The sequence below is a fragment of the Takifugu rubripes genome, chromosome 5, assembly GCF_901000725.2.
Source record: "Takifugu rubripes chromosome 5, fTakRub1.2, whole genome shotgun sequence".
NCBI classification, from domain to species: domain Eukaryota; kingdom Metazoa; phylum Chordata; class Actinopteri; order Tetraodontiformes; family Tetraodontidae; genus Takifugu; species Takifugu rubripes.
The window spans coordinates 8,094,036-8,121,571 of NC_042289.1; the positions used below are offsets into that span (position 1 = coordinate 8,094,036).

At 44.0% G+C, this 27,536-nt stretch overlaps 1 protein-coding gene across 2 annotated transcripts; it reads right to left on the bottom strand.

Moving 5' to 3' along the window:
• Positions 1-1,791: 1,791 nt before the first annotated feature.
• LOC101078598 (adenylate cyclase type 9-like) lies at positions 1,792-25,955 on the bottom strand. 2 transcript variants are annotated; one of them, XM_029836343.1, is made up of 10 exons: positions 22,718-25,955; positions 7,633-7,805; positions 6,398-6,508; positions 5,956-6,212; positions 5,747-5,849; positions 5,062-5,270; positions 4,748-4,907; positions 4,508-4,650; positions 3,945-3,968; positions 1,792-3,753 (listed from the first exon to the last, which is right to left on the bottom strand). In XM_029836343.1, the coding sequence occupies exons 1-10, from the start codon at positions 24,528-24,530 to the stop codon at positions 2,409-2,411; spliced, it is 4,338 nt and encodes a 1,445-aa protein (XP_029692203.1). In that variant the 5' UTR covers positions 24,531-25,955; the 3' UTR covers positions 1,792-2,408. The 2 variants fall into 2 exon arrangements, with proteins under 2 accessions (XP_029692203.1, XP_011602272.2); XM_011603970.2 differs by having other exon boundaries at positions 7,633-7,802; positions 22,718-25,954.
• Between the last annotated feature and the right edge of the window lie 1,581 nt (positions 25,956-27,536).

Sequence of the window (27,536 nt, forward strand, 5' to 3'; positions counted from 1 at the left end):
CACTGCTTGAAATCACCATCATTTTTAGACTATACTCTAGTTAGTACATGCACTTTTATAAATAATAAAAATGCTCCTATACCATACAATATAAAGACATACTGTACATAAAAAATGACTGTCTTGTGCAAATGTCTAGAAGATGTTTTAACAATGTGCATGAAACCTAAATATATGATGTAAGTCCAAAACACTCTTTGGCATCATAATTTCCACTGAATGTCATTCTGCTGGTTCAGAATGTCACACCTCCAAAAAAATAAAACTGACATTAAGTTCACATTTGCAGCAAAACCAAAGTGGAAAGGATTAGATTACCTCACTGATCGTGTTAGGTGCGCAATGCTAACAAAGTATTTAAAAAACACATTATGCCAAAAAAGCCTGAATTAGAATAACCAAAGGAGAACAAAGAAATATGCAGCATCTGAAGTATTTTGACCACGATTAAGTACTTAGCCATATTTATTTATTGTAACATGACAAAAGCAAACCTTTGCTGGGTACAAGGGTTGTGTGCTCATAAGCCTAATGATAATATCCCTCATCATGAAATGATTGTTATCACCCATTATTGCATTCGAAACAGCCCAACTCCTTCTCAGCAATAAATATCGCACACACAATGGAAAACCACAAAAAAAATCTTAAAACCTCCTGTAAGGCCAATTACTCTCAGTATCAGGTATGTTTACCTTTAATTATATAGATTGATAAAGGCACTGCTCAGATTTAATCAAGCGGAGAAAAAAAAGCTAAAATGAAAATTGAATATAAGTTCAGAAACATGTAAACATTTATCTGTTTACACATCCAATATTCAATGTCTTAGTTAAATAAGGTCAAGCAGTAAGTTCAGGGTATAAAGGCACAAGCTGCAGTTCAGAAAAAGCTCTTTTTTTCAATTATTGTTAGAGGTGGCAGTTGATGGTGCAACATGGTGGTGCAAACTATTCTTTTTAAAATGGTGGGTGTGAATTTTTAATTATTTCTTAAAATCTGGCACTAACATGTTCAAGATGACGTTGACATTTTTGCCTTTGAGCACACAAACCTTTGTGAACATACAGTGACATGGAAAGCAAAGATATTTTCTGACACGGCAGTTTGAAATCTTTAAAATCAAAGATTATAAACATGAAAGGTTCATTGGGGTGCCGTTTTTTTATGCTGCTTTTACATGACGTTTCACGCCACTGAATGGATAAAGCAGCTAGTGCAGTCAGTTAGTTCTTTAAGCAAAATCCAAAATAAAAATTTCACATTTTGTGCACTAACAAATACATTAAAATACATTTTGTAATTTTATTCATGGTTAATAATCACTATAAACACTGCAATCGATAGCCAGCTAAGCTAGTTGCTTCCTTTACTCCTACAGCTGCAGCTAAAGCTACCATCCTCTACAGGAACCACTGAAACACTGCGCTCATCACTGAAGTCAGCTTCAGTTGCCTGGATCAGCCTCAGATGTCCTGGGTAACTCAGGCCATCATGCCTCAGTGTTGGCAAAGATTTGCACGCTGTCCAATCAACAAGCAAAGCCCTCAGATGTTACTGCATACTCGTGTGTTTGCAGTTCGCCAACCAGCCGTTGAGCTGAAGATGTCTGGCCTTCCATATCTGCTCCCTAAATCCATCATATACTTTAATTATCAGACACGTACGAACACACTTTGCTGCACGCACATAAGCGAACACACGTACAGACTGCTCGACAACAAACTCTCGATACATAGTTCTCCAAATCTGAACCTGTGCTGATTAATTCTGATGGCTCTTTAATGGGGCAAATATGAAAAAACTAAGAAAGATGCTGCTTTAAATAATCCATATCCTGAAGCATCCTCATCTTCCCGTTATCTGACACTCACTTCTGTTGTCCTCATGCTGTAACACTGCGAGGTACGCCGGTTCCGCTCCTTAATAGAAGGCAAAAATTTCATTGCAAACAAAGTTCAAGTAAAACTGACAAAAGCCCAAATGAATTCAAAACGGTCGTATTTACAGTTTTCCCCTTTGTGTTATCTTTCCTTTACTCAAAAAAGGTTAGTCAAGACAGTTTTCTATTCTAAAGGCACTTAAAAAACATGAAAGAAAAATGGATTAAAGGTGTAAAGACAATCAAGTAATCAAGTAAGGAGAGACAATGGGATCTGTAGCAGGCAAGAAAAGGTTCCGTCAGCTAATGCTCTTCCACATTTTCTTAGGATATTTATGCATTACACTGACTTTGTGGTGCAGAAATTGCTCTCTAGTTCCTGGCTACCGCAGTGAGGTGCCCTGATTTTCTTTTGTGTTGAACCCAACACACAGGGGTCCTAAACGTGCCATGAACGCAGCACTGCCGGAACACGAGCTTAAAGGGTTTTAAAAGGTTGGACTTAGCTGTGCCATTGTGACAAACTCTAAAGTCTGGTGATCTCTCCAACACTGACTTCACAACCATCATTCTTATTTGCCTCTCTCTCGGCCACTACTGCAGACTTTTGTGCAGTCTTGTCCTGGGCTGAGGAGGAGGTGAGGGGCTGAAGGGTGTTTGCAGAATCAAGAGGTTCTTCTCGGTTGGCAGCAGTCATAGCTGTGGTACTACTGTGTGACACAGATCGTCTGGAAATAGCGGTCTCTGTGGACAGGCGCCTTTCCTGGCTTGGTGCCTCTTTCTCATAGATAAATCCTGTAGCGTTACCAGCACCAGTGATGGGTGCCCCTGTCGTGACGCTGCTCGTATTTAAACTAGTTGTTGGCACCATGCTGGCAATTTCATCAGTGGGTGAACGGCCGATGCTGCCATCTACCTGGGCTCGGATCTCTGGTGAGACTGACAGTTGGTACTGGGGCACAGGTCCACTGTCACTGCTTTTTGGGTAAAGGAAAGTCTTCATCTGACCTTTGCCTTTGACATTAACCGTGCCGCGGTAATCAAATTCGTACTCCATACTACTGAGCACACAGTAGCTCTCCTCGCTGACCTGCACACGGCACTCCACGCCAGTAGTGTCCATGCGACTGGCGATGTTGACGGTGTCCCCCCAAATATCGTAGAGAAGCTTAGTGGTGCCGATCACCCCTGCGGTGAGGGGCCCGTGGTTGAACCCAATGCGCAGCTTGAAGCCAAAGCCCAGCATGTTTTTGTTGAAGTCATCCACCACTCGCATCATTTCCAGCGCAAACTCAAAGAGAGCGCGGAGGTGAGCGTGAGGATGTGCTGCATCTGCGCACTGCTGTGCGTTCAATCCCGACGCCGCCATGTAGGTAGCACCGATCGTCTTTATCTTTTCGATATTTGAAAAGACTGGCTTCCTCAGCAGCTCATCGAAGTCTCCGATAAGCTCGTTGAGGACACGATAACACTCCTTTCCCCCTTCATAGCTTTCCTCGTAAAACTCACTGAAGTTGACAATGCTGGCGAATATCACACCCACATTGTCGTGGTTCTTAGAGTAGCTCTGAGTGACCTTAAGCTGCTCAGCCACATGGATGGGGATGATATTGCGAAGCAACCAATCAGCCTGGTCCCTCATGTTCTGGATCTTGATGCGGTGTTGATCAGCCTCCACGTTGCCGTGGTAATGCAGGCGATGGCTGACCTCGAATTCGCGATTCAGGAACCAGACAAGAAGTAGAAGCAGGGAAAAAACCACACAGGCCTCTAAACCCAGCAGATCCTGTGGGTGAGGGTCTTGGTTTGTTTGGCTGTCAGATGTGGCACCGGAGATGTTTAGGCTGCTGTTTTTGTTCTGGCCGTCCAACCTTGAAGTGACAAAAAGCAAATGCAGGGGAAAAAAATCTGTACTTTTGGAAATAGATAAAGATCCTGTGGTTATAAATGACTCCTTGTTTATGTCATGCAGGAAAGCTTACAGAAAAACCCTAAACTTAAAACATACAATAAGAAAGCAATGCAAAAACTATGACAATTGCAAAATATACAATGTACTTACAAGAAATGTGGACTTTCAGTCAAACTGGAAAAGATGAAACACAGGTCTTGACATCAACACCTCAAAATGCAGCTCTTTTCATCTCAACACTATGCACAAACATGCAGTTTATTATCCTGTTTCGCAATTTATAGTAGATTGATGATGATGTAAATAGACAAAATATTTATCAATTCCACATAAACACAACCAAAGAGAAGAACACATGCTACATAATGATACATTACTCTTTATTCCGTTTTGGCTCTTAAATCAATTTTAGATCTAAACCAGTCAGGCGTGTCTTACTGGCAAAAATCTATCACACTTTAATGTGAAATTGCTTCTCAAGTGTCCACTTTAAGTGTCTGAAAGACATTTGCATATATCCACATGCAACCTGCAGTAATTCAAGTACTTCTTTAGCAGTGGCTGCAGTATGTGCGTTGTCAAAGTGCTAACGGTGTTGCTTTATCACTTTGCTATCGATGTCCTTTTGCATATGTGCTTTGAGCTCTCTGGGCCACAGGAAATATGAAACATCAAACATCACAGTCTCAACGTGTGTCTTCAGTATGGCATACCTGCAGAGAGAGACGAAGAGGAAAGCAAGCAGTGCCAACCCCACCAAAGTTGCAAGAGCTGAGCGCATCCAGTAGCTTAGTTGGCAGAAGTTACAATACTGAATGATAACAATGATGACAGCACAGCAGATGAACATGGTGAACTGCAGAAGAAGAGGTGCATATTAGTAACAAGAAAAGACACCTTAATAGGCCGATATTACAAAAACTACTTCAAAGACGTGCTGATTATGATTTCACCTCAATGGAGAGTTGAATTTCGCAGGTGATGTGAGACAAAACAGCTATGGTGGGCAGGGATACTAGTACCGCTCCTATAAGGTGACGAGCTACCCAGCCAGAAATCACTCTCATCAAGACCCGGGTGCAGTTCAGCACGCTGTCCAAGTAAAAAGCCATTCTGAAGAGGAATAAATGTGTAATTAATGTGTATCTAACACTAATGCATGGAAAATAATCATGAAAATGGAGGATAACGAGTCACTTTTATTTATTTTTCCACAACTTACCACAGAGAGGAGCAAATTGTTACAAGACAAATATCTGCATCTTACCGTACAGCAAGGAACAGAGCAACAGCCTCCAAGACTGTAGCAACTGCTGCCAGAATAAGCGCTGGTGTGGACAGAGCCTGACGTGTGACAACGGGTCTAAGGAAACAGGCCAGTGATAAAGCCAAAAACACTAGACAGCACAGCAACATGTCCAAGAAAGAGCTGAAGGTCGGGCTGGCAAAAGTCTGCACGGATGCCTGGGCTTGCACCTTGGAAAGAGGAAAAACAGGAACAGTTAAACTGTAGTTGCAGAGACAAACTTAACAACCGGCAGAATAACTCAATTCAAACAGGAAGCAGCAACATAAATTCAGGTTCAGTCAAAACTCAGGGTGAGCCAGAATCGAATTATACTCATTTAAACTGTCTTCATGTTGGGGAGAATCAAGCAAACGTTTTACTAACAGTTCTAGCAAATCTGTAATTGTCACGTTTTCCCAGCAGGGGGAACCAGAAGCTAATAAAAATCCCCATTTAAGGTCCTGCAGTGATTTCATTTTGCCGCAGTCTTGCCTGGTCTGGTCAAGATGTATCAAGAAATAAAAAAAAACAAGCACAACAATCAAAAACCTGGACAAGACTTGCAGACTCACAGATGTAGCCACCAGGAAAGGGATTAAACCATGAATAATATTTTTAAATGAAAAGAAACATTACGGTATATTACGGAGAAAACAATGCAAACCTCTTCTTGGTAGCTGATCCGGTAAGCGCTCTCCAGGCTTTTATCCAGAAAGGTTAGGCTCAGTTGGTTTATGGGAGGTTTGTAGAAATAATCCTTCATAAGACTGTCACAAACATAGTAAAGACAGTCAAATTTATTGCTGTTGAGGGGGACTATTATTGCACAACATAAAGCAATCGATTTCTTAAACATCTTGATTGTATTTTAACCTGTCCTCCTTGATCACGTCGACAAAGTGGGCATCGCTCCTCTCCCTGAAGTTCTTGGAGCGAAGGGGGATGAGCGCCGAGTGGTCCATGCCCATGGCTGCTCCGCTCCACGTCTTCTTCTCCTTCTCCTGCAGCATCTCACACAGTGAAGTCTGGCTGTTTTTCAAGGCTTCCAACTGAGGACTGAGCAGGCCGTTAAGCGCCCTAGGGTTATGCCCTGCAGAACCCGCTGTGGAACACTTCAGACTTGAAGAGTCCTAAGATCAAGAAATAGTTAAATCAAAGCCGCAAATGTCAGAAATTGGTGCTGCAAGTGAAGAAAATGACCTAAAGTTAGCCCAGTAACGGTGAATAAATAGAAGCATGATTATCCAGCTTGAGTGCCTGTCTTTTATTAATTTACTTCTTTCGAACTGAGGGATAAAGTAAGTACAAGTGGCACCTTGCTGTTGCTGGTGTTGTGTTCATCTCCACAGCCATTCTGTACAGGTCCGTCTTCCAGGACATGATCTTCCCGCGGTATTAGGATGGCACTGCAGGACAGACAGGGGGACTGCAGGACGGGGATCGGAAGAAATGGCACCAGGAAAGAAGAAAGAGAATTTATTTAGATGTAAATTGGGAGAGTGGAACCACTGGGTGAATTGTGAACCGAAACAGAACTCATTATTCTCAACAAAATCTCGGTAAGATAATTCGGTGATTCACTTCAGAGTGTTGGAGTGTTTATTCAGCCTGAGCCAGATTTGAATGTGACAGGCACAGCAGACAACAAGCTCTTCAGGAGCCGACAGAGGTAGAAGTAATTTCTGAGAATGGCTATCTGTCTCCCTTCTGAGGTTACAGCTCGTTACAACACACAGAACCCTATTATTCCCATGTCTCCTATCATCCACTTCCTTCTTTTTTCTTCATGTATCCCTCTCTATATGTCATTGAGCTAAAAAGAGCTGAGGGATGTGTGCAGGGATTACAGGGTGCACTTGTTTACAGAGAAATTAATTGGGGGTGAATGTAAGGCACAGTGCTGGATTTTAGAGAGGACGAAAGTCTCTTTTTATAAGTCTATGACCTACTGGTACAAAAGGGATTAAATCAAAACTGATGCCTGAAGGCAGAGCTAAGAAGGACAGCGCTAATTGATACATTATGGGTTTGTTAGAAGAAAACAGTGAAGGGTCACTTATTCTATAGTCTGCCAGTCAGGAAAAACAGCACTTCTCATTACCTAATTAATAATATCTTACTGTTTTGTTCTGAGGTTCACATTAATAGAAATTTAATGAGTGCTGAGGTGAAACTGGAATGGAGGCCCGTATGAGAGACAGCGCTAATGGGATATCAAGTAAGAGGTGTGAATTGCTCCAATACCCCTCCTGCCACTAAAATTGTGTTTTTCCAGGAACAAACTAAATCAAATGTATGTTAATGACAGGGTTGAAAAACCTGGGGTGGCTTTTTTCTTCCTCCACTCAAGGAGAAAGCTTTTAATACACCCACGTAAACAACAGCACACAGAGAGCAAAATGGATGGAAATCAAAGAGCAGAAAAGGCTATCCAGTCTTCCTCCTAAGGCAATTTAGACATGCAATGAAATATGATTCCAGAAATATAATTTCTTCCAGCAAATCCTGGTGGAGGCCTGCTAGTTTTCTCAGGAAGTAGAGCACCTGTACCTTCACGCTGTCCGGAGGCAGGGAGCAGACCGAGGAAGCGCTATCGGGCGTGTGCGCCCTGGGGGCTGCGCACTGCTCCGCGAGCTCATGTCCAGCCGACCCCTGCTGGGAGCAGCCGCAGCAAGTGTGAGGCTCCAACTTCCTGCCAGAAATCAGGTAGGTGTTCAAACCTGCTGAGACAGAAATAAATGCGGATCCTCATCGACGGATCAAATTTCTCAGTGAATTAACAGGCCCAAGAGTGGATTAAAGTACAAGCACATCAAAGTAGGGCTCGGCAGGATGACTTCTCCCTGTGAAAAAATATTAACGGCTTCTAACACATAAAACCAGACTCAAGAGACATAGCGGATATTAATATTTCTCATTTGAGAAAGCCAAGGTCACATGCATGAGTCACACTTATCAGACGAGGAGAAGAGAAAAAGAAGAGGACTAAAGCAGCCTCCGAGTCAGACTTGTTTTTCCATCATGCCTCAATAGAAAATTTCTCTCAGGAAGTCTAACAATGTGGTCTACAGGGAGTGCAGAATTATTAGGCAAAAGAGTATTTTGACCACATCATCCTCTATATGCACGTTGTCTTACTCCAAGCTGTATAGGCTCAAAAGCCCACTACCAATTAAGCATATCAGGTGATGTGCATCTCTCTAATGAGAAGTGGTGTGGTCTCATGACATCAACACCCCATATCAGGTATGCATAATTATTAGGCAACTTCCTTTCCTTTGGCAAAATGGGTCAGAAGAGGGACTTTACAGGCTCCGAAAAGTCAAAAATAGTGAGATATGTTGCAGAGAGATGCAGCACTCCTAAAATTGCCAAGCTTCTGAAGCATGATCAGCGAACAATCAAGCGTTTCCTTCAAAATAGTCAACAGGGTCGCAAGAAGCGTGTGGAAAAACCAAGGCGCAAAATAACTGCCCATGAACTGAGAAAAGTCAGGCGTGCAGCTGCCAAGATGCCACTTGCTACCAGTTTTGCCATATTTCAGAGCTGCAACATCACTGGAGTGCCCAAAAGCACAAGGTGTGCAATACTCAGAGACATGGCTAAGGTAAGAAAGGCTAAAAAAACGACCACCACTGAACAAGACACAAGCTGAAAAGTCAAGACTGGGCCAAGAAATATCTAAAGACTGATTTTTCTAAGTTTTTATGGACTGATGAAATGAGAGTGAGTCTTGAGGGGCCAGTGGCTGGATCGGTAAAGGGCAGAGAGCTCCAGTCCGACTCAGACGGCAGCAAGGTGGAGGTGGGGTACTGGTATGGGCTGGTCATCAAAGATGAGCTTGTGGGGCCTTTTCGGGTTGAGGATGGAGTCAAGCTCAACTCCCAGTCCTACTGCCAGTTTCTGGAAGACACCTTCTTCAAGCAGTGGTACAGGAAGAAGTCTGCATCCTTCAAGAAAAACATGATTTTCATGCAGGACAATGCTCCATCACATGCATCCAAGTACTCCACAGCCTGGCTGGCAAGAAAGGGCCTAAAAGAAGAAAAACTAATGACATGGCCTCCTTGTTCACCTGATCTGAACCCCACAGAGAACCTGTGGTCCCTCATCAAATGTGAGATTTACAAGGAGGGAAAACAGTCCACCTCTCTGAACAGTGTCTGGGAGGCTGTGGTTGCTGCTGCACGCAATGTTGATCGGGAACAGATCAAAACACCGACAGAATCCATGGATGGCAGGCTTTTGAGTGTGTTTGCAAAGAAAGGTGGCTATATTGGTCATTGATTTGTTTTTGAATGTCAGAAATGTATATTTGTGAATGTTGAGCTGTTATATTGGTTTCCCTGGTGAAAATAAATAATTGAAATGGGTATATATTCGTTTTTTGTTAAGTTGCCTAATAATTATGCACAAAGTAATAGTCACCTGCACACAGATATCCTCCTAAAATAGCTAAAACTAAAAAAGCCCCACTCCAACTCCCAAAAATATTCAGCTTTGATATTAATGAGTCTTTTGGGTTAATTAAGAACATGGCTGTTGTTCAATAATAAAATTAATCCTCAAAATTACAACTTGCCTAATAATTCTGCACTCCCTGTATATTAAAATAACAACAGAAACACGTCTTATACAGCTGCATGTGAATCTTTTTGTGTGTGCGTTTGTGCCAGATCACGTGACCATGAGACCGTAACAGCTTTACACACAACAGACCTCAGCCAAAATATTTGATCACCTGTGTCCTCCCACCTGAACACCATCGCTGTAGTTGGGCGTTAGTTTGCAAGTGCAGCCCCCAAACCGCGAAAAATCCAGTTTGCTTCCCAAACAATGGCAGAAAATGAACTTCCTTATGATTTTCTGAGTGGAATGCTGCACACCTCCTCCTTAGATTTTGTCCTTGTCCTAAGACCATTCTGACATTTCCGGTTGCTAATTCTGCCGCTCGGCTGGAGATGCAACATTATTCCCCTTAACTGTCACGTTTCTGAGGGGAAGTTGAGTTTTTCTAATCAGATTTTCCTCTCCAGACTGTAAGGCAGCAGCATGCCATCCTGTCAACAGGTACATGTTTGCGTTTGTGTCTACAGCGTTGGTAAGCGCCTGTGACTGTGCGCCCAGCCACATAATTCAGCTGGCATTGAAGCCACAACCTTGGGCACTAAGCATTGTCTGCCCTAAGTGTTTTCGACAGGCAAGCCACTACCTCGCCTCTCTAAAACTGCCCTGGGGCAACACTGTCACATACACACAGAAATCACACACACAACATGACTGTACACAGTGGACAGCACACGCACACAATCATATCAGTAAACCAGTAGGCCAAACTATGGGGAACCCTGCAAATATAGATTCACAATGACCCAGCAAAACAGCCTCTCCACACATATACAATCACGTAACATGTTAAGTTACTGAAGAGTCACATGAGGGACCAGTACCAGAACTGGGAGCTAATATCTTCCCCCAGTGGTGCAGAATGACACATCAAAAAGCAGTAACAGGAAACTTAAAATAGCTCTTCTGTGTGGCTGTGTTAGCGGCTGTTTGGGTCAAAGACGTCAGACTGTCAACGTACACGGGGGAAAATCTGGCTAATCAAATCTGCTCCTTCCTCCCACTGACAGGCAAATTTCTCACAATTTGTCGAGCTCCTTCATGTGTTTTACATTAATTTTAGTGAAATGCATAACATTATATTGTGGGATCCAGAAAGGTGTGCAGCAAGACAACAGTGCTCCATTTCCACATTGATTATGGGTTGTATAGGTGTAATTTGCTGTAGCCACTAACTAATGTTCACTAACATTTTGACAAGGCGTCGAGCAGCATAATAAACTACTATAGTGTGAGTCATACTGTATTTTTATTCACAATTAATGGGGATTCAGCCGAAAAAGCAGTGACGCATGCTGATGAATTTTAAAACCTGTCGCAAGGGACTGAACCAAAGCTGCCTGAACAGGAAAATCATTGGACCACTCAGCCTCTGTTCCATCAAGCTGTAACAGCTTATTAAGATAATGAAGTATTTCAAAGGAGATAATATGCACGACATCCCCCACCCTCATAAAAAAACAAAGGCAGAGAAAACAAAAGGTTTGATGGAGAAATAAACACCACTATTAAATAAGACAAGACTAAGGAAGTATCTGGAAAATGCAAAAGTATTAAAAGTTGGGAAATCAATGATGGGATGAAATGTGCGGGAGCAGTGGCGATCAATCTCCATCAATCCACGGGGAAAAAGGAGATCTATGGGTCGCTCACGGTGGCATCTATTGCCGTCCGTCCATCTCTGTCCTCTGGTTAATGACAATATACATTACATCAGTCGCAACTTGTAGCCAGACGGCCTCAAGGGTTCACTTCAGAGGACAGAGTCATGACAGCTAGAGAGGAGGACCATAAATCCACCGCAGAGGCCTGCAGTGATGCTCTGGATGTTATCTGTGTGTGTGTGTGTGTGTGTGTGTGTGTGTGTGTGCGGGGGGGTCGTTTGAGTTCAAGTACCTGGATGTGTCTGTTAGTCTCTCTCTCTCTCTCTCTCTCTCTCTAAAAGACTCCAGGTGAGATTGTGCTGCTGTCAGGTATTCAATTGTGGCTCCATTGTCCAGGATAGTCATTCATTTAAAAAGACCTCACAGTGCGGAAACAGGTCAGGAAACGTCATGCAGCGTATTCTGATGGATGCCTCATGTTTATCTGCAGCTGTGCATGTCTACATGCCTATCGGTCCGTGCACATCTGTGCAGTGATCACAGATAAGAGGACATGACCTTGGACTAATTGGAGAGCGTCATTAATGGGCTGTTCTGGCTGTTCTGAGCATCCTGTTCTTCAATATCTGCTAACAGCACGCAGCAGATAACCTTTCCCCATGAAAACCTTCTCACATTGTCCTTCCTCAAACCCCTTTGTTTAGGACACAGAAGGGCAGCGTTGCCACCTCGTGACACATTCAAGCTCTTCTGGGACAATAGCCAACCCTGAAATCTGCATGACGCTAAGAAGAAAAGCTTGGTTCGGGCTTATCAAACAAATGCAAACCCAAATATGAGCACTACATAGAAGTGGTTGTCACCGAGACTGGAAGTACAATAATCCACTGGCCCGTATTTGAGAGCACTGATAAACAGTAGTTGAAACAACCAGTTACATAATAATAATCATGTATAATAATCAATTTGGACATTTCAGACTTATCTGCATTATCTCAAAGCAGCATCTTGGCATGCAAAGCGTGAGGGAAATGGAGCAGGTGGCACACAAACAAGCAGACCTACTGGGCCGGGCAGCTCTCTATGCCAGTTTTGGCTCTGCCAGCCAGAAGCTCCCATGTTCTCTCCCAGCCTGGGATATACAGTACACCCCGTCCCAGTTGATGGGAGAGAGAGAGCAGAAGGAACAGTTGGGAATTAATCCAATATTCAACATGTCCTACTGCTAATTTGACCATGCAAGTCATCCCAGACAGTCGTTATGATGTTTCCACCACCAACAAGATCCCCTGGGGACACGGACATTTTCCTGCCTCTACTTGTTATTTACAAATCATCTCAGCTAATGAGATGCTCTGGTGCATCCGCTCTGCATTACCACTTAAATGTAAAACAAAAGTGAGCTGTAAAAGCTGCTCATATGAGCAAAAGAATGGATCTTTTGGTCTGTGTTGCTCTTGTTTGAAGACCATCTCTCAGTATTTCAAGTAAGGGGATATCAGGCTGTGGCTCAAAGAGGAAAAGGGGGAGCGGAATGAAGGAAATGCAACACTAAACAGATCTTAAAAAAACTGATTGAACTGATAGATTGGCTTGACTGGTTTGAGTGGAGCACAAGAATGTTGCAGAACGTTTCTGTGAGTGAGGCAGGCAAAATGTGCAGTTTTCACAGAATCATGGAGGGAGTCTGATTGACATTTCTGATGGTGAGGACGAGGACATATCTTATTTATAGACTACGACCTCTGCTATAGCTGCTACTTTTACTCCTATATTTCTCATTTCTTCAAACAATACAGTGGTCACATAGTTCCAGTCTTTTGAATAATGCAAAGGAGGAGGAGGATGTTTTGTTTGGTTTTACTTTGCCCCATTTACATCATGCATAAACAAGACAATTCCTGGATGTTTCCAAGAGCACTGGGCCAGTATCCAATAAGGCAACGATGCTAACGTTACGGCAGACGAAGCCTCAGCTGTAGTTACAACCAATAACAGCTGGAAAATATCTGAAAAAAAATGTCGTTTTTTGCCTGATTACAGAACTTTGCTCATTTTATCAGTTCACCAGTGGACACATAGAGCAGATCAATGCATCAAGGATAATTCAGACAATACTACTACTATTGTCTTGCTTATTCTACTGTATTCCATGAATTAATTTCCATTCTTGTATTCTACAGAATACAGTGTGGACCTCAAATTGAGGATAAATTAGTTAAACTTCACTTTCTGCTCTTAAAGGGTCTATAAAACCTTGTCAGCAAATTAGTACAAAACACTTTCACGGTGCACAAGGGACAGGTAAACAGTCGCAGGTTTTCAAGCTTTTATGCCCCCTGTGACTCTCGGCTTATATGAGCCCCATTTCATATGAAGATTCAGCAAGTCTTGCGCCCACCTGGGCTTCCTGAGAACATTACTTCTGATGGCTCGAGGGTGGGATTAAAACAGGCCTCTAAACTTGGACTGCATTACAGTACAGCTTTGTTTACCCACAGCACAACAAACTGAACTGACGTCTCTCTTCCTGCTGCAGTCCACATCTGTCTCTCAATACTGTAAACAGCGGCAGCACGAGAACAAGTGCTCCATGTTTGGCATATCTGGCCAGTGGGTTTTATCCCGCTCCAGTCCTGTCTGTTGTTGGCTTAAATCAAACAACAATAGAAGCACTTGACATCTCTTGGCTGCGTTTGCACTCCTTCTGTATACTGCTTCTCTATCCATGACAGCCAGGCTGCCACGGCCGGCTGGCAGAACAACAGGTACATTTGAAAGCCCTCCAAAATCTTTAAATACCCCTTCACTGGGTGCTCTCTGGCAGGTATTTTCTCCATTTTGTCAATATCACCTGCCTCATCAGCACATAAGTTGTCAGGGCTTCTCTCTACGCTGCTGTAGCTGGTATCATTCCAGACATCCCCCCCCCCCACCCCCACCCCCAAAAAAAGCACTACAATTAATCTTGTCTTTCCCGTCTGTCACCCCCTATGCCTCATCCATGCTTCCCTGAATACTGCCACTCACCCTCTTTTCATCTTTCTAATGATGGTAAAGTTATGTCTCTTGCTCACCTGTCAAATTAATTTGCATGAAAAAAAAAATCTGCATGCGCACGAACGCTCTACATCATCAAGAGTTTCCCAGTTAAGTATTGCATCGTTGCCCGTCCTCATTCCCAAATTCTGATTTGGGAAAAACAAGCTCTTTTCTGAATTGTTATCTTGAGAATTGGAAAAGAAAAGGACCCAATTCCAGCACAAATATTTCTACACACGCGTGTGAGTTTTCTACAGGTGTTCAGGAGACCCTAAATTCTGTAAGTGTGTGAGTTGATGGTGTGTGTGTCCCGTGATGCACCGATTTTTTTGTGTGAGCGTAATAATATCACATCACAAACCAAACCATAACCAAAGCTGGGATAGGTTACATACACAGAATTCTAATCCATGCAAACACAGTCAATTCTGTTTTGAGAACTAGGAAAGATGTCACTTCTTCTCATAGCCGTGAAGCCAAAACCTGTCAGGTTCAGCTACAATAACAAAAGCCTTCGACCAAACAGAAATAAATACAAAGCTTAAAATCTTTAAACGTGTATAAAACTGGCTTCTGATTAGCTAAGAACAAGTCATTGTAAAGCTACGACAGAGCAAAAAGTTTTTTTTTCCTGCCTCTGACTGAAATCTGATTTCATTTCATGCTGAACAGCCAGGGTGTGATCCGCTATTGACCCGCTGCTATGAGCCGAGCTCCCTGTCATCGATTAATGGGGGCCTGAGATTGTAACTCAGAGTAAATGGCGGATGCCAACACACACAAACATTTACACACTCCTCATATTCCACCCGGCGTTCCGACCACAGCTTTACGCAGTAATTTGTTACGTATATGTCACAGTTGGTGTCGGCTGACGGCCGTTTGCAGGTGCACAACATCCACATGAATAAAGGCCGGCTAATTTGGCACAGCCAAATGACAGAATTGATTTTGTGTTTTGAAATAAGCATTGCTGGAATACTTATTCGAGAAGCGTTCCTTCTGAACGGCAGCGGCGACAGCACTCCTACTCAACAGTTGCAGAATGAGATGGCAGGAAGATGGAGGGCAAAAAAACACATCCGGAGCCAGAAAAGAGAAGTGAAGACAGCTAGAAAATGATAAAAGCTTTGAAAATGACCTCCGCTGGGAATACACACATGCAAGCACGTGCACGCGCGCGCACACACACACCCAGTAAGTCAGCGATGGCCTTTAGGAGTGACAGCATGGGGGATTCCAGGGGCTATAAAGTGAGAGGTTAGAGGAGCCGCTGAGAGCTGCAGGAGACTCAGGATGGATGACTGTCATGGACGCCAAGGCAGGAAGATCAATTCACATGAGAGAGGATGCAGCCATGTATACAGCAGCAGGGAGGATGTTTACATCGGGAACGATACCCCAGCATACTCATTAGAAAAGTCTCATATATGCTCAGAGAATTTTGTTGTCCTTAATCTTAAAACACCCAAATGTTGGCCCCCCATTAACACCCTAAATAACCCCTCCGTGTTGTGATGGTGCACAGGTGCACAGCTAAACATAAACACATCGAAAAAAAAAAAGAATTCATGAAGAAGAAGAAGAAGCACAAAAAGCAGGAGTCGCTCTGTGCTGTGTGGGACTTGAGGGTGGACCGCCCCTCCATCATATTCCCTCATTTATAATTCATGCAGCCATTTATTGCACACATATACAGTACACACGCTGTGCAAGTCACTGCCCAGCTCACAAACTTGGACAGGGTGTGGCTGCGACTGGTGCGTGGGAGCTTGCACAAATAGTGACTGTGAGTGTCCTGCGTGTAGGCGCGTGTTTGATGGTTTACTGTGCGTGTGTCCGGAGAGCGCCCCATCTGTCACTGTCGGTGGAGCCTCGTGTGTGTCTGTTAGGAGCGCTGGCATTTTCTGTACCCTTGATCACGCGGGAGAATGAGTCAATGACTCATGATAGCAATTTATCACCCCAGTTTCTTTGCAGCGGTGAGGCCAAACAGACGTTCAACAAGGGGTGCGCAGAGAATTGGAGCACAACAGGGAGGCTCTTACGTCTCCTGCACTTTGACAAGGTTTACATATTTGAATGTGTAGAAATTCTTCCTCTGTAGGTGTCCTTTAGAACATAATTATGCCCGCTCCTTTTGTCCTTGCCTGACTCACACAAAACAGGCGTTCACCATAATACGATGCCTCAAGCTGCGGCGGACAAAAGATAAATCTGGCACCTTTCTCAAAGCTGGACCACCCTTCCATCCCTCTAAAAAGAGCCTCCAATTTCAGGCTGACCCTGGGCCCCTTTCAATACACTGTTGCCATGGCAATTACCCTTGGCAGACCCGGGGTGCAGAGTTGGAGTGGAAATGATCGGGATGAACCTGAAGTGGTGACTATATTCATCTTCCGGTCTTCCTCTAATCAGTTTCTTTTCTATTTTAACCGTTTTCCTTCAAACCCTTTCCTGTTTCCTGTTTTTATCTGTTTAGGTTTCATTTATTCTCTTGCGAGCTGATACACACGGAGAACTCGCCACCTTCTTGTAAACTCCTACAGGTTTTTCTGAATGGCCTGGCTCACTGGCTCAGCTTCCTCGAAAACCTCCAACTGTGCTGCCCTTATGCTTAAATATACTAACATAATGTAAGGTGACTGGATATCTGTGACTGTAAACAAGTGTGTGTTTGCTCAGTCATTTGGGGATAATTTTACTGGGTTAAACTATCCTTATGTAAATAGTAAATATTTAGATGTTAATAATAGTAACAAGAGTAACAACTTATTTTCCATCTGTAGTTCCACAACATACAACCTCCTGTGAATTAAGGCCTCATTAAACAAAAGTAAACATCCACCATGTGACCGAAGGCAAAAACAGAGTAATGAACTGCTTTACATCATCTGACCATCACTGAGTTAATGGGGGTTAATTAAGTAATTGAAACAGCACAGTTAATGCATTCTTATGCACAGCGGCCTAAAATCGTCTAGAACAATAGACAGAATTAGCTACAATTATCAGCCTTTCTTGAGGGCCTTTTGCTCATTAACAGCATAATAGCCCAATTTCTCAGAAAATGTTATTAATAGTGACTATTTTACCAAGAGTTAAACATTGTCTGGTCCAGACTTGTGTATTACATTTCTGTCCTACAGTGTTAGCCACATTAGCTGCTCCTGCAAGTGGCTCTTTATTTGACAAACAGCCATGGAGCCGACGTAGGCCATCAAGTCCATCTCACCTCAGGTCAGCTCTGTCAGAGCCGATTGAACGAGGACGCTTCACAGCTGAACAAACAGGACAGATGTCACCTGCAGGGAGCACTGGGAGGTTTTGCAGGGTCCCCTGACACTTGCCAAGATTAAGTTGAGTAGGTTGCACGTATGTACAGATTTAATTCCCAGATGGCATCGCTTCAATCTAAAGCTTATTGAGCTGTGCAAACAGAATTATTAGCAGCACTTCTCAATAATATACCTTCTGATTTTCCGCTCCTAATCCAGAAACCAATTACACCCTCTCTACTGAGTGAAGGCCTTTTATTGCACGATGTAGCCTGAGATACCCTCACTGCACTCTCCTGCTGAACGGATCCAGGTAGTTCAGTCCCGCTGAGATACGATGGTGTGACACAACAGATAGCTTAAATGGCTGCGGCTATAAAAATAAGCTAATGTTCATATCGCAGACTTTCAATAAACGTCTTCAAGAGATCTTGAAGCACTGCAGACGTTTATACGATACGGCTAAAGACGATTACTGTGTTGCTGCAGGCTATTTTGTTGCTGCTCTGAACAGCAGAGAGCAGTACACAGTGATACCGTATAATGCAGCATGATGCATTAGGCCATTACTCTCTTGGCAGAGCTGTAACCTACAATTCAGAGCCAAGGTATTGTAGACAGGTAGGTCAACACGATAATATACCGCAGCATGGAGTCTACCTGCCTGTTTTGTTCTCCTCCTATACATTCTTCGCGTTGCAGTAAACTCCGAGACCTGGGATCAAAGAGAAGCCTAAATTATTAAATAGTATAGTGTATTTTCTGCCTAACAAGCGTCAGCGCACACCTAAAATAAAAGCAGCCGGGTAATAGCTCAAACACTTTCCATCCATACAAAACCATAACTCCAACGGTGACTAACATCATTTCCTGCATCAGCCGCTGTTGTTTTCAGCAGCACACATGAAGAGGGAGAGATGATGAGGCCTGCTGTGCCAGAAAGAGAATGATTGGATACCAATCAGATCCCTACGTCAACAGTACGTGCGTGTGGTTTTTACCAGGTCTAATTGCATGTGTCAAAGTGCGACAAATTACAAACTGAGTGCAAGAAAAACACACTTTAATGCCAGGTATAAAGGTCCTCCACAGACTCGCTATCAGCCCTCCATGCTGAAGGGAGTGTCTGTACACAATGGGTTGGATTCAAGTCTCTAGGTAGAAAAAGAAGCATTTATTTGGATGGGAGAGAGGTATCAGGACCAAAAAGCAAATCCAAGCACAACAACATCCCCTGCTAGAAATCTACACAAAGTATAGAGCTTAGTTGTGAAGGCCAGAGGCTTAAATAAATACAGACCATCTTGTCTTTATTATTCACACCGAGTTCAGTGGCTTACTGATGTTGCTCTGTTCCTCAATACTACCATCCATTGACCCAGACCGAGCCCCAGATGGAGGTTGTCTTTCCTTTTCATCCGCTCCCTTTTTCACATTCCATCTCCACATCTTTAAGTGCAACTACAAAATGAGCTTCATTTGTCCTCCTCAAGGTCACTGGGAACATTATTAGAAATTCTCCGCAGAGCCTCAGGCAAGAACTGTATATGGCGCTGACTGACAGCGTTTCCCTTTGGACTAGCATTCATAGGGGAAGAAAAGGCAAGTGTGAATGCGAGCCTATATGTTGTTTACATTTATCACCAGGGCCATCTTCAGCTTCTGTGAGTACGCACCGCTATACAGCCGAATCAATTCCAGTACAGCTCGTTTATAATGATTCTGAAGGTCCACGCGTGCATAAAGGATTCAGAGGTGTTCTCTGCAGTTCTGGGTATTGGCTGCCTCTCTGTGGTATCAGCGTAACGCAAAAACCTCTCATGTTTCCTTATGATGAATAAACAGATGATCAATATAATTCGCTTTGATAAAAACAACCGACGGGCACTTTGTGTGTTCAGGGGTCAGGATGACGGCAGGATGGCGCGTGGATCTAATGATGGCTAATTAGGAACATTAATCATTATATCCGAGGAGATTACTCCGTCATACAGCAGGGCCAGAGAGACGAGAGTAGGCCGGGGCCTGGTGCACTTTGCAGCTGTCTGGAAAAGGTCAAAGTGAATCTGCGAGTCTGCCTCAGCTTAAGACTGAGGTAAACGCCGTATAATGAACAATGGTGAAAAGAGCGCTGGACAGTGTTACGAAGATTGAACAGTGCTGAATTAATGAAGGAATTATTCAGAGAATCGACGCAGATGGAGCTGGTCCAGGACCATGTCAGTCGACTGGCCTGGAGACACCTTGGGATCCTTTCAGAGAAGCTGGAGGTGGTGTCTGGGGAGAGGGAAGTGTGGGTGCCAGTCCTCAGACCGCTGCACGCACGGTCTGAGCACCATTTTCTATGTTTAATAAGAGGATAAAAATCAGTCAAATGTTTGACTAAACGATATTGAATGAGATGAAAGAAAAGCTCGATAAAATGAATGTAAAGACTCATAAATTCTATTGGTTTGAGGTTGTTCGTGCGCCACACTAGTTAATGCTATAGCAATACTGATTGCAGCAGCTTAATGTCTGCCACTGTCATCACACACTTCACAGGTAATAAATGACAATTAATGGCTATATATAAAGTAATTATACCAAATTAATTATACAGAGGCCCTGGCAACATTGTGATTTCCCGAACCAAACCTGACACACAGAAGAAAAACACCACTGGAGATAACAGCTCCACACAGACTCTCTGGCAGGTGCCATCATTCTGGATTAAAGACAGAACAGAGTCGGGTATTTTCCGGGAAAGCTAAAAATACATCCCATTTACAGTAGAGAAAAGGTACAGAACAACATGTGGCGTCCATTACAGTGACAGACGCACACAAGAAGAAATAAAGGGCCCCTTGTGACCGACACTGTTCATTTCATCTCAGTATAACCTTCCTGCGGGCTGTGTGGCGGATCAATAACTTTTAAATTACGTGATAGTTTCCTTATGAACCAGTTGATTAATGATTCAATCATCTATCATTGCTAACAAACTAAATAGGGAATTTAATGGATTAGTCCCCTAGAAGAAAAATCATCCTTCTATTTTCTAGTTGAATGTTTCCATTTATGCTCTTTCATTATGATAGTGTCCACAATTCTGGCTTGATTTATATTTTACTTGATACCATAACACATCAGATGGGGAAAATTAAATCCAATCGCACATTTCATTCTGACTAAATAATAAAATGTTTAATAGTCCCTGGTCCTTTTGCTGTGGTAAATTGATTTAGCTAAAGTCTCAGGCAGTGTGGTCAAGCTGCCCTATTTAACACTGGCTATCACCCTCTGAGGTGTAAACTGAGCTACAACGTCTAAGTTGCTAAAACTGGAGTCAGGAGCCAACAGGATGTGACTATTAACACTCGACTGGCCACACACGGATGCACCAAACGTGACCCTCCATTACAATGAGCCACAAATAGCTTGTGATAACAGGCATAAGCTCTACAAGAAGGCGCACCTGCAGGATGAGTTGAGACCAAAGAGAATGCTAAGACAAATTATTTAACGCAAAGAGATGCACAGTTATCAGTGCTTCGGGTCAGAACAATTAATTTGTGAGTTAGACCAGAGGGACCGGATCTAGCCAGGATCCATGTTGGCTGCAATCATACTGAAATGAAAAAAAAAAACAGGAGCTTGTGAGGAAAAGGGAATTTCACCAGGCTGGAGAAAACCTCTCTTGTGAGGCAGCTCTTACACTGACACACTGATTTAGAGAGCTTATAAATCTCAAGAGGGAAAGCTGAATTTGTAAGGAAGACAAAAAAATGTAGAGGAGGGAGAGCAAGATTTCAGAGGCATCTTTAAAAAACGGAAAAAGGTTCAACAACAAGAATAGTAGTGATTAATCTATTTATTATACAGGAGCATAAATCTCTCTGGCAGGCTGGTAAAAAAAAAAAGATGGTTTCAATTCAAGGCCAGATTCATGGAAATCTTTCCATATATCTCTAACACCGTAAACATCTTTAATTGGTCCGCTTGCACAGACGTGCAACAAGTACACTTGCTTGTTTAAAATGCCGTCCAGAAGGAACGCCGTCTCATCATTTATCGAGCCAAATTTGCCACTGAAGTGTTTATACATAGGAGCACGTGAGCGTCGGCAACAATGTCAAACTGTCACGTCACTTAGAGAATGGTTGAGAATGGACCAGGGTGATGTTAAAATATAGAGAGCCATTACTCTTGTATTCAGTGACACTGGGGTGAATGTCCATCTAATAGAGGAGAGCTGAAGCTCAGAGTTGAAGAGGAGACCAGTTGGCGTGATGAAGAAGAGCTGAGGCAGCAAAGGCAGTTGCATGAAATGGAAGAGCTATCCCCGTAGTTCAGAAGAGTTATGTGAACAGGGCATATCGAGGACATCTGGAAGTCAGAGTAACAGTATAAGAGAAGCAAAGAGAGAAGCAGACAGCATGGAGGGGAGGAGGGTGAAGAATACTGCGTCCATCTGTGATCCAGTCACATAATAACACTGTAACAGAGGGCATTTACAAAAAAAAGGGGGGCCCATCTGCGCTTCTTGAAGATCCTAAAACTCAGTGTTGACCTTATTCGATGCAAACTGGTTGTTAGCAGGCTTGGCAGCACTCGCTCGACAAAGATCCCAATGACTGCGTGAAGGATAATAACATTGCAGGTTGTTGGGGAGTTTCACTAACAGACACTTTCTGACCTTGGATTATTACTAAAATGTGGATTTAGACAGGTAGGCAGACAGGCAGACAGGCAGACAGGTTGACAGACAGCATCAAATTTCCCTCCAGGTTTGCCTCTAAAATCTCTCTGTCCATCACTTACATCCCCCCACTCCACTTCTGTTCTCCACACCCTCGATACTTCTCGGATCGATTACCTCAGCTCCCTTGTCCTCGGTCTACCCATATCCCGCCATGAAGTCCAAATGGTCCAGAACTCAGCTGCCCACATCGCTACAACACCCCTCCACCATCTGCTCACTAGTTTTAGCCTCATTTTCATGTACATTCTACCTGAATATATTATCTTATCTTCATTTTGTAAATGTAAATTGTCCTTGAGTGTTATAAAATTTCCTACACATTTGACTGTATTTTTACATACCTTTGAGTTGGTCAGCCACAACGCTCTGTCCAATTCTCTCAAAGACTTGTCCGCTCTCCTGTTGGTAGCGGTCATCCAGGAAGTTGGCGGTCGCCTGTGACAGGTGAACCTTCCCAGCCACTCCCAGCTGCTCCATCAGGTTGGCGAGATTGACGTCATTCGACCAGACGTCAAACTTGAACCGCTTCATGCCAAGGATACCGCACAAGACCGTGCCGGTGTGGACGCCCACCCTCATGTTGACCATCTCCCTCTTCTCCTGGCAGAACTGTTCGATCGCCTGAATCATGCCCAGGCCCATCTCCACGCAGCAGTAGGCGTGGTCTGGTCTGGGTTCGGGACAACCAGCAACACAATAATAACAGTCCCCCAGGGTGCTGATCTTCTCGCAGCCCGTGAGCTCGCACAGCCGATCAAAACGGCCAAATAAATCATTTAAAAGCCCAACAAGGGCGTGTGCGGATTTGTTGGCGGACATCTTAGTGAAGCCCACAATGTCTGCAAACAGGATGCTGACTGGCTCCATTCGCTTCATGTTGAAGGGCCTGAAGATGATCTGGCCTCGCGGGATGGACGTCTTTTTGCGTTTGTTGTTCTTGGGACTGGAGATGGCCGCGGCAGCACCGCTGGTTGAATACCGCTTCACAGAATTGTCACCCATCTCCTCGTCTCCTTGCTTCATCAGCTCATCAGCCACGATTCTGGGCATGACCGAGTGGATCATTCTCTCCTTCAGGGCCTTCTCCACTTCCAGATCTTTGCCGTGCATGATAGCTTGTCCCACCTTGAGGAAGGTGCTCCGTGACCTCACTTCAGACATGATAAATAGATGGATGCCTATGGCGTGAGCGCAAAGGTGCAGCAGAGCTTTGGCTGGGGCTAACCAGTTTAATGTGTCCCAGTCGGACTGAGAGACAAAAGTCCAGTTTTCCCCTGCCTTTGTCAGGTGCAGCCAGCCCAAACTCTCAAAAAAGACCGAGTAGAGGAACCCGAGGAGGACAGATGCATAGAGGCGAACATGGAGAACGCTGTAGAGCAACATAAGAACTTCGATGCAGAGGGAGAAGGTTCCTACAGGAGAGAGACACGGGGCCCATGGATCACCTCCCTTAAAGTTGTCATATGATAGGTTGTATACGGGTCCCATTCCACTGGCATCCTCTACATCGAGGTCAGGGGAGAAAGTCTCAGGTTCTCTGAAGCTTGATGTTTGGATCTGAGGGGCAAGGGTCAGGAGGAACGCTACAAGGATGAGCATTAACGAAGCCTGGTTGTAACATTGAGAGTAGAGCTTGGTAAAGGTCAGGAGGAAGAGGAGGAGGCAGAAAAGCATGAAGGATGCTGTAGGAAGAAGAAAGGCAGTCCAGTCGCATCGGGAACGGTTGGCAGCAAAGTAGAATCCCCAGAGGAGGCCGACAGCAAGCAGGTAAAGGAGCACGTAGCGGAAGCGCCGCCGAGTCTGAGGGAAGCAGCGTTCTCGACAGGCCTCCTCCAGGATGGACGAGTCAAACTTTGGATCCCAGAAATGACCGGCGGATCTCTCAAACAACTGGGGCATCTTCTTGTGTGTGCGGAAGCTCTTGACCGCTGGCCTTCTGACTCCAGATTCCCCAGAACTGCAGCTGGAGGAGATGCTGTACTTACAGTGCTTGGACCCCCCAATAAATCCTCCCCCAATTGAACCCAGCGGGCCGCCTACGTGCTTGTTTTTGACGCTACTGCCAATTTTGACCGAGACGCCTCCATCTCCACTTGAGTCACAGCTCACTTCTGTATTACGAGGCAGCAGTTGTTGACGTTGTGGCGATGCCATTTTGATTTTGATTTTTTTTTTTAAATAATCAAATTAAAGCAAACAAACGCAGCTTTGATAAAGGTGTAAGGCAAGGCATGAAGTCACAGTAAAGCAAAAGACTGATTAAGGGCTCGTTTGAAAGTGAAAAAAGAGAGATTATTCAGCCCAGTCGGAGTGCATTGGCCATAGACACACCAGCCAAAGGTTTTCAGTAGTTCATTATTGCCACTCTTGACGTCAGTCCGAGCATTCCTCTACATTCCGTTCTGTTTTGACGCACTTGAGGTGGCAAGGTCCTGCTTACACAACATTTCACTAACTAAAAAGAGAAACTTGGCAGGGGACGACAGAATACGCACGCATTTGCCTAACACGGAAAACAATTAGGAATCCCACTTTGCATATTATGATCACGGTGTTTGTTTACAAGTCTGAGCAAAACTTCCAAACGCATCCTCTGCAGCATTTACCTTAATTCCAGCTCCTCAATGGCTTAATTTTAAGGCGCCGATCAGCTTCACTTGAGCGGACTGAAAGAATCCATCAGTTTAAACCCCACGTTTACCGACACTTCGGGGCCTAATGGTCATTATTTCTGCAGCCCCGACCTTTCCTGGCGTTCCTCTCCGGACTTTTGGACACCGCTGTGTCTCAAAACCTCTAGGGTGTCGTGTGCACGGAGGACTGCAGGAGAAGCACTTGGTGCGTGCGGCGGAGAGGGGGGTTTCAAAAAAAAAAGGTTGAAGTGTGTGACCAGCGCGCAAACACGCACCGTCCAGGCGATGCACCAGCTGCTCTCCGTCAGAGTTGTCACATCAATTCGTCGCCACTTCATACGCGCCCAAGTAAAACGTCGAGTGTCCAGATAAGACGCTCATGCCGGTTCCTCGCTGTGTATCTGTGACACGCACGCAGCCGGGAAACCTTGCCCAGAGAGGAGATGACGGTCGAATACACCTTCTTCTCTCTTAAGTTTGCCCATGGCAGCCTAGTCCCGCTTCTAAATGGCAGATGACGAAAGCCCGGAGAGTCTGGCTAATTAAAAGGTCTCCACCTCCGCTCCGCGCCCCCCGCCCCTACACCAACAGCACCACAGGTCAGAGCAGAGTGCCGCCTCGGTCACTTCAACTGAAACACGGACGCTCAAGTTAATAATACCTGCATTCCGCCAAACATTTGCTCTTTAATCCAAGTCAAATGTGACGGATTAAGAGTGCATCGCCGGTATCCCTCCCCCAGCCCTGCATCCTGCACAGAGGATGCCCCCCTTCCCCTCTGTTACCTGGCCGAGAAATGTGTGAAACAGCACGTCTCCACCTGCACGGAACGTTGCTTGCGCTGTCGTTATTGGCGTTATGCGGGCGCGGTGGGCAAAGCAGCGGCCAAACGCCACCATCTTCTGCGCGCCGAGTGCGTGTGTGTACGTGTACGTGTGTGTGTACGTGTGTGTGTCGGGGAGGGGGGGGGGGGGTGCAGCGGGAAGGAGGCTGTTTCAAGAATCTAAATCTTCATAAAGTCTACGGTGTGTGTGTGTGTGTGTGTGTGTGTGTGTGTGTGTGTGTGTGTGTGTGTGTGTGTGTGTGAGAGAGAGAGAGAGAGAGAGAGAGAGAGAGAAAGCGAGATCTAAAACAGAATAAAGTTTATTTCCGCCATCTTCTTTCAAAATAAAACTACATTCACGTAACATTATTCCTCTATTAAATTCTGAAAGGGTTTATTAAACTGGGGTATTTTAGATTTTTGTTTAACCAAACTAACGAATAGCCATTTGTAAATTATGGAAAAACGTTTACAATTATTTCTCTTTATCCTTTGTCCTATAGGGAATCTTTGACAATTTCCTGTGGGTTTTATTTAAATTCTTGTATGATTAGGGCCTATCTAGGTATAGAGATACATTCTGGCTTCGAATGTGTAGGAAGTGGATGTAATAATTTTAGCTACATTTTCAAAAGGGACTTAAGCAGTTTATATATATATAGTCTATATATGAATATATATAGACAATATTTATATATATATATATATATATATATATATATATATATATATATATATATATATATATATATATATATATATATATATATATAAACTTGCTGCTATATATAAAGATACTCCTTATAATGAATGTATATTTACCAAGGTTGTTTTAAACCTTTATACTATATACTATTATTCTTCGATTGCCATCTTTTTCTTCTTGATTAAAACACCAGAATGTCTATGTAACTATCAGCAGGTAATTGGCCCAAGTTCTTTGTCGAATGATCTCCACCCAACATCCAAAACATAAAAATTATTTCCTACTACTCACTGATCTGACACTTTATATCTCAAAATGACCGCTGAAACAACAGACGCTGATAAACGTAAAAGTCATTTATTTTGAAAAATTATCAGAGAACTTCCGTTTCTTACCGGCGAGACTGGACTTGACGCTCTTGTGCGTGTTCAGCAGGGAGAGGAAACCAGAAGGACCGATGGGAGGGCGGAGCTGTACGTGCACGCACTGGGCACTCGCACGTAGTGACCACGTGTTTAGAGAAGGGTGGGGATCTGTTTTTGGACCGTCATTAGTGCATAATTTAGGGACAGCTCAATTATGAACAGCCTCCATCTCTTCCCTGGTGTAACAGTTATACACACACACACACACACACACACACACACACACACACACACACACACACACACACACACACACATATATATATATACACACAACAACAACAACAACAAGCAACAAGCCTCCAAGAATACATCAAGAAGATGGCCCCCACTGACCCACTGCTGAGTGAATGCCTCAGGCAACAAAAGCCCACCAAGGAGGAGGAACCTGAGGGGCTATCATGGAAGGACAAGCCAATGCATGGAATGTACCACCGACAAATTGAGGAAGTGGCTGATATCGAGAAAACATACCAGTGGCTGACAAAGGCCGGGCTGAAAGACAGCACAGAGGCACTACTCATGGCTGCACAAGAACAGGCCCTGAGCACCAGAGCAATAGAGGCCAGGGTC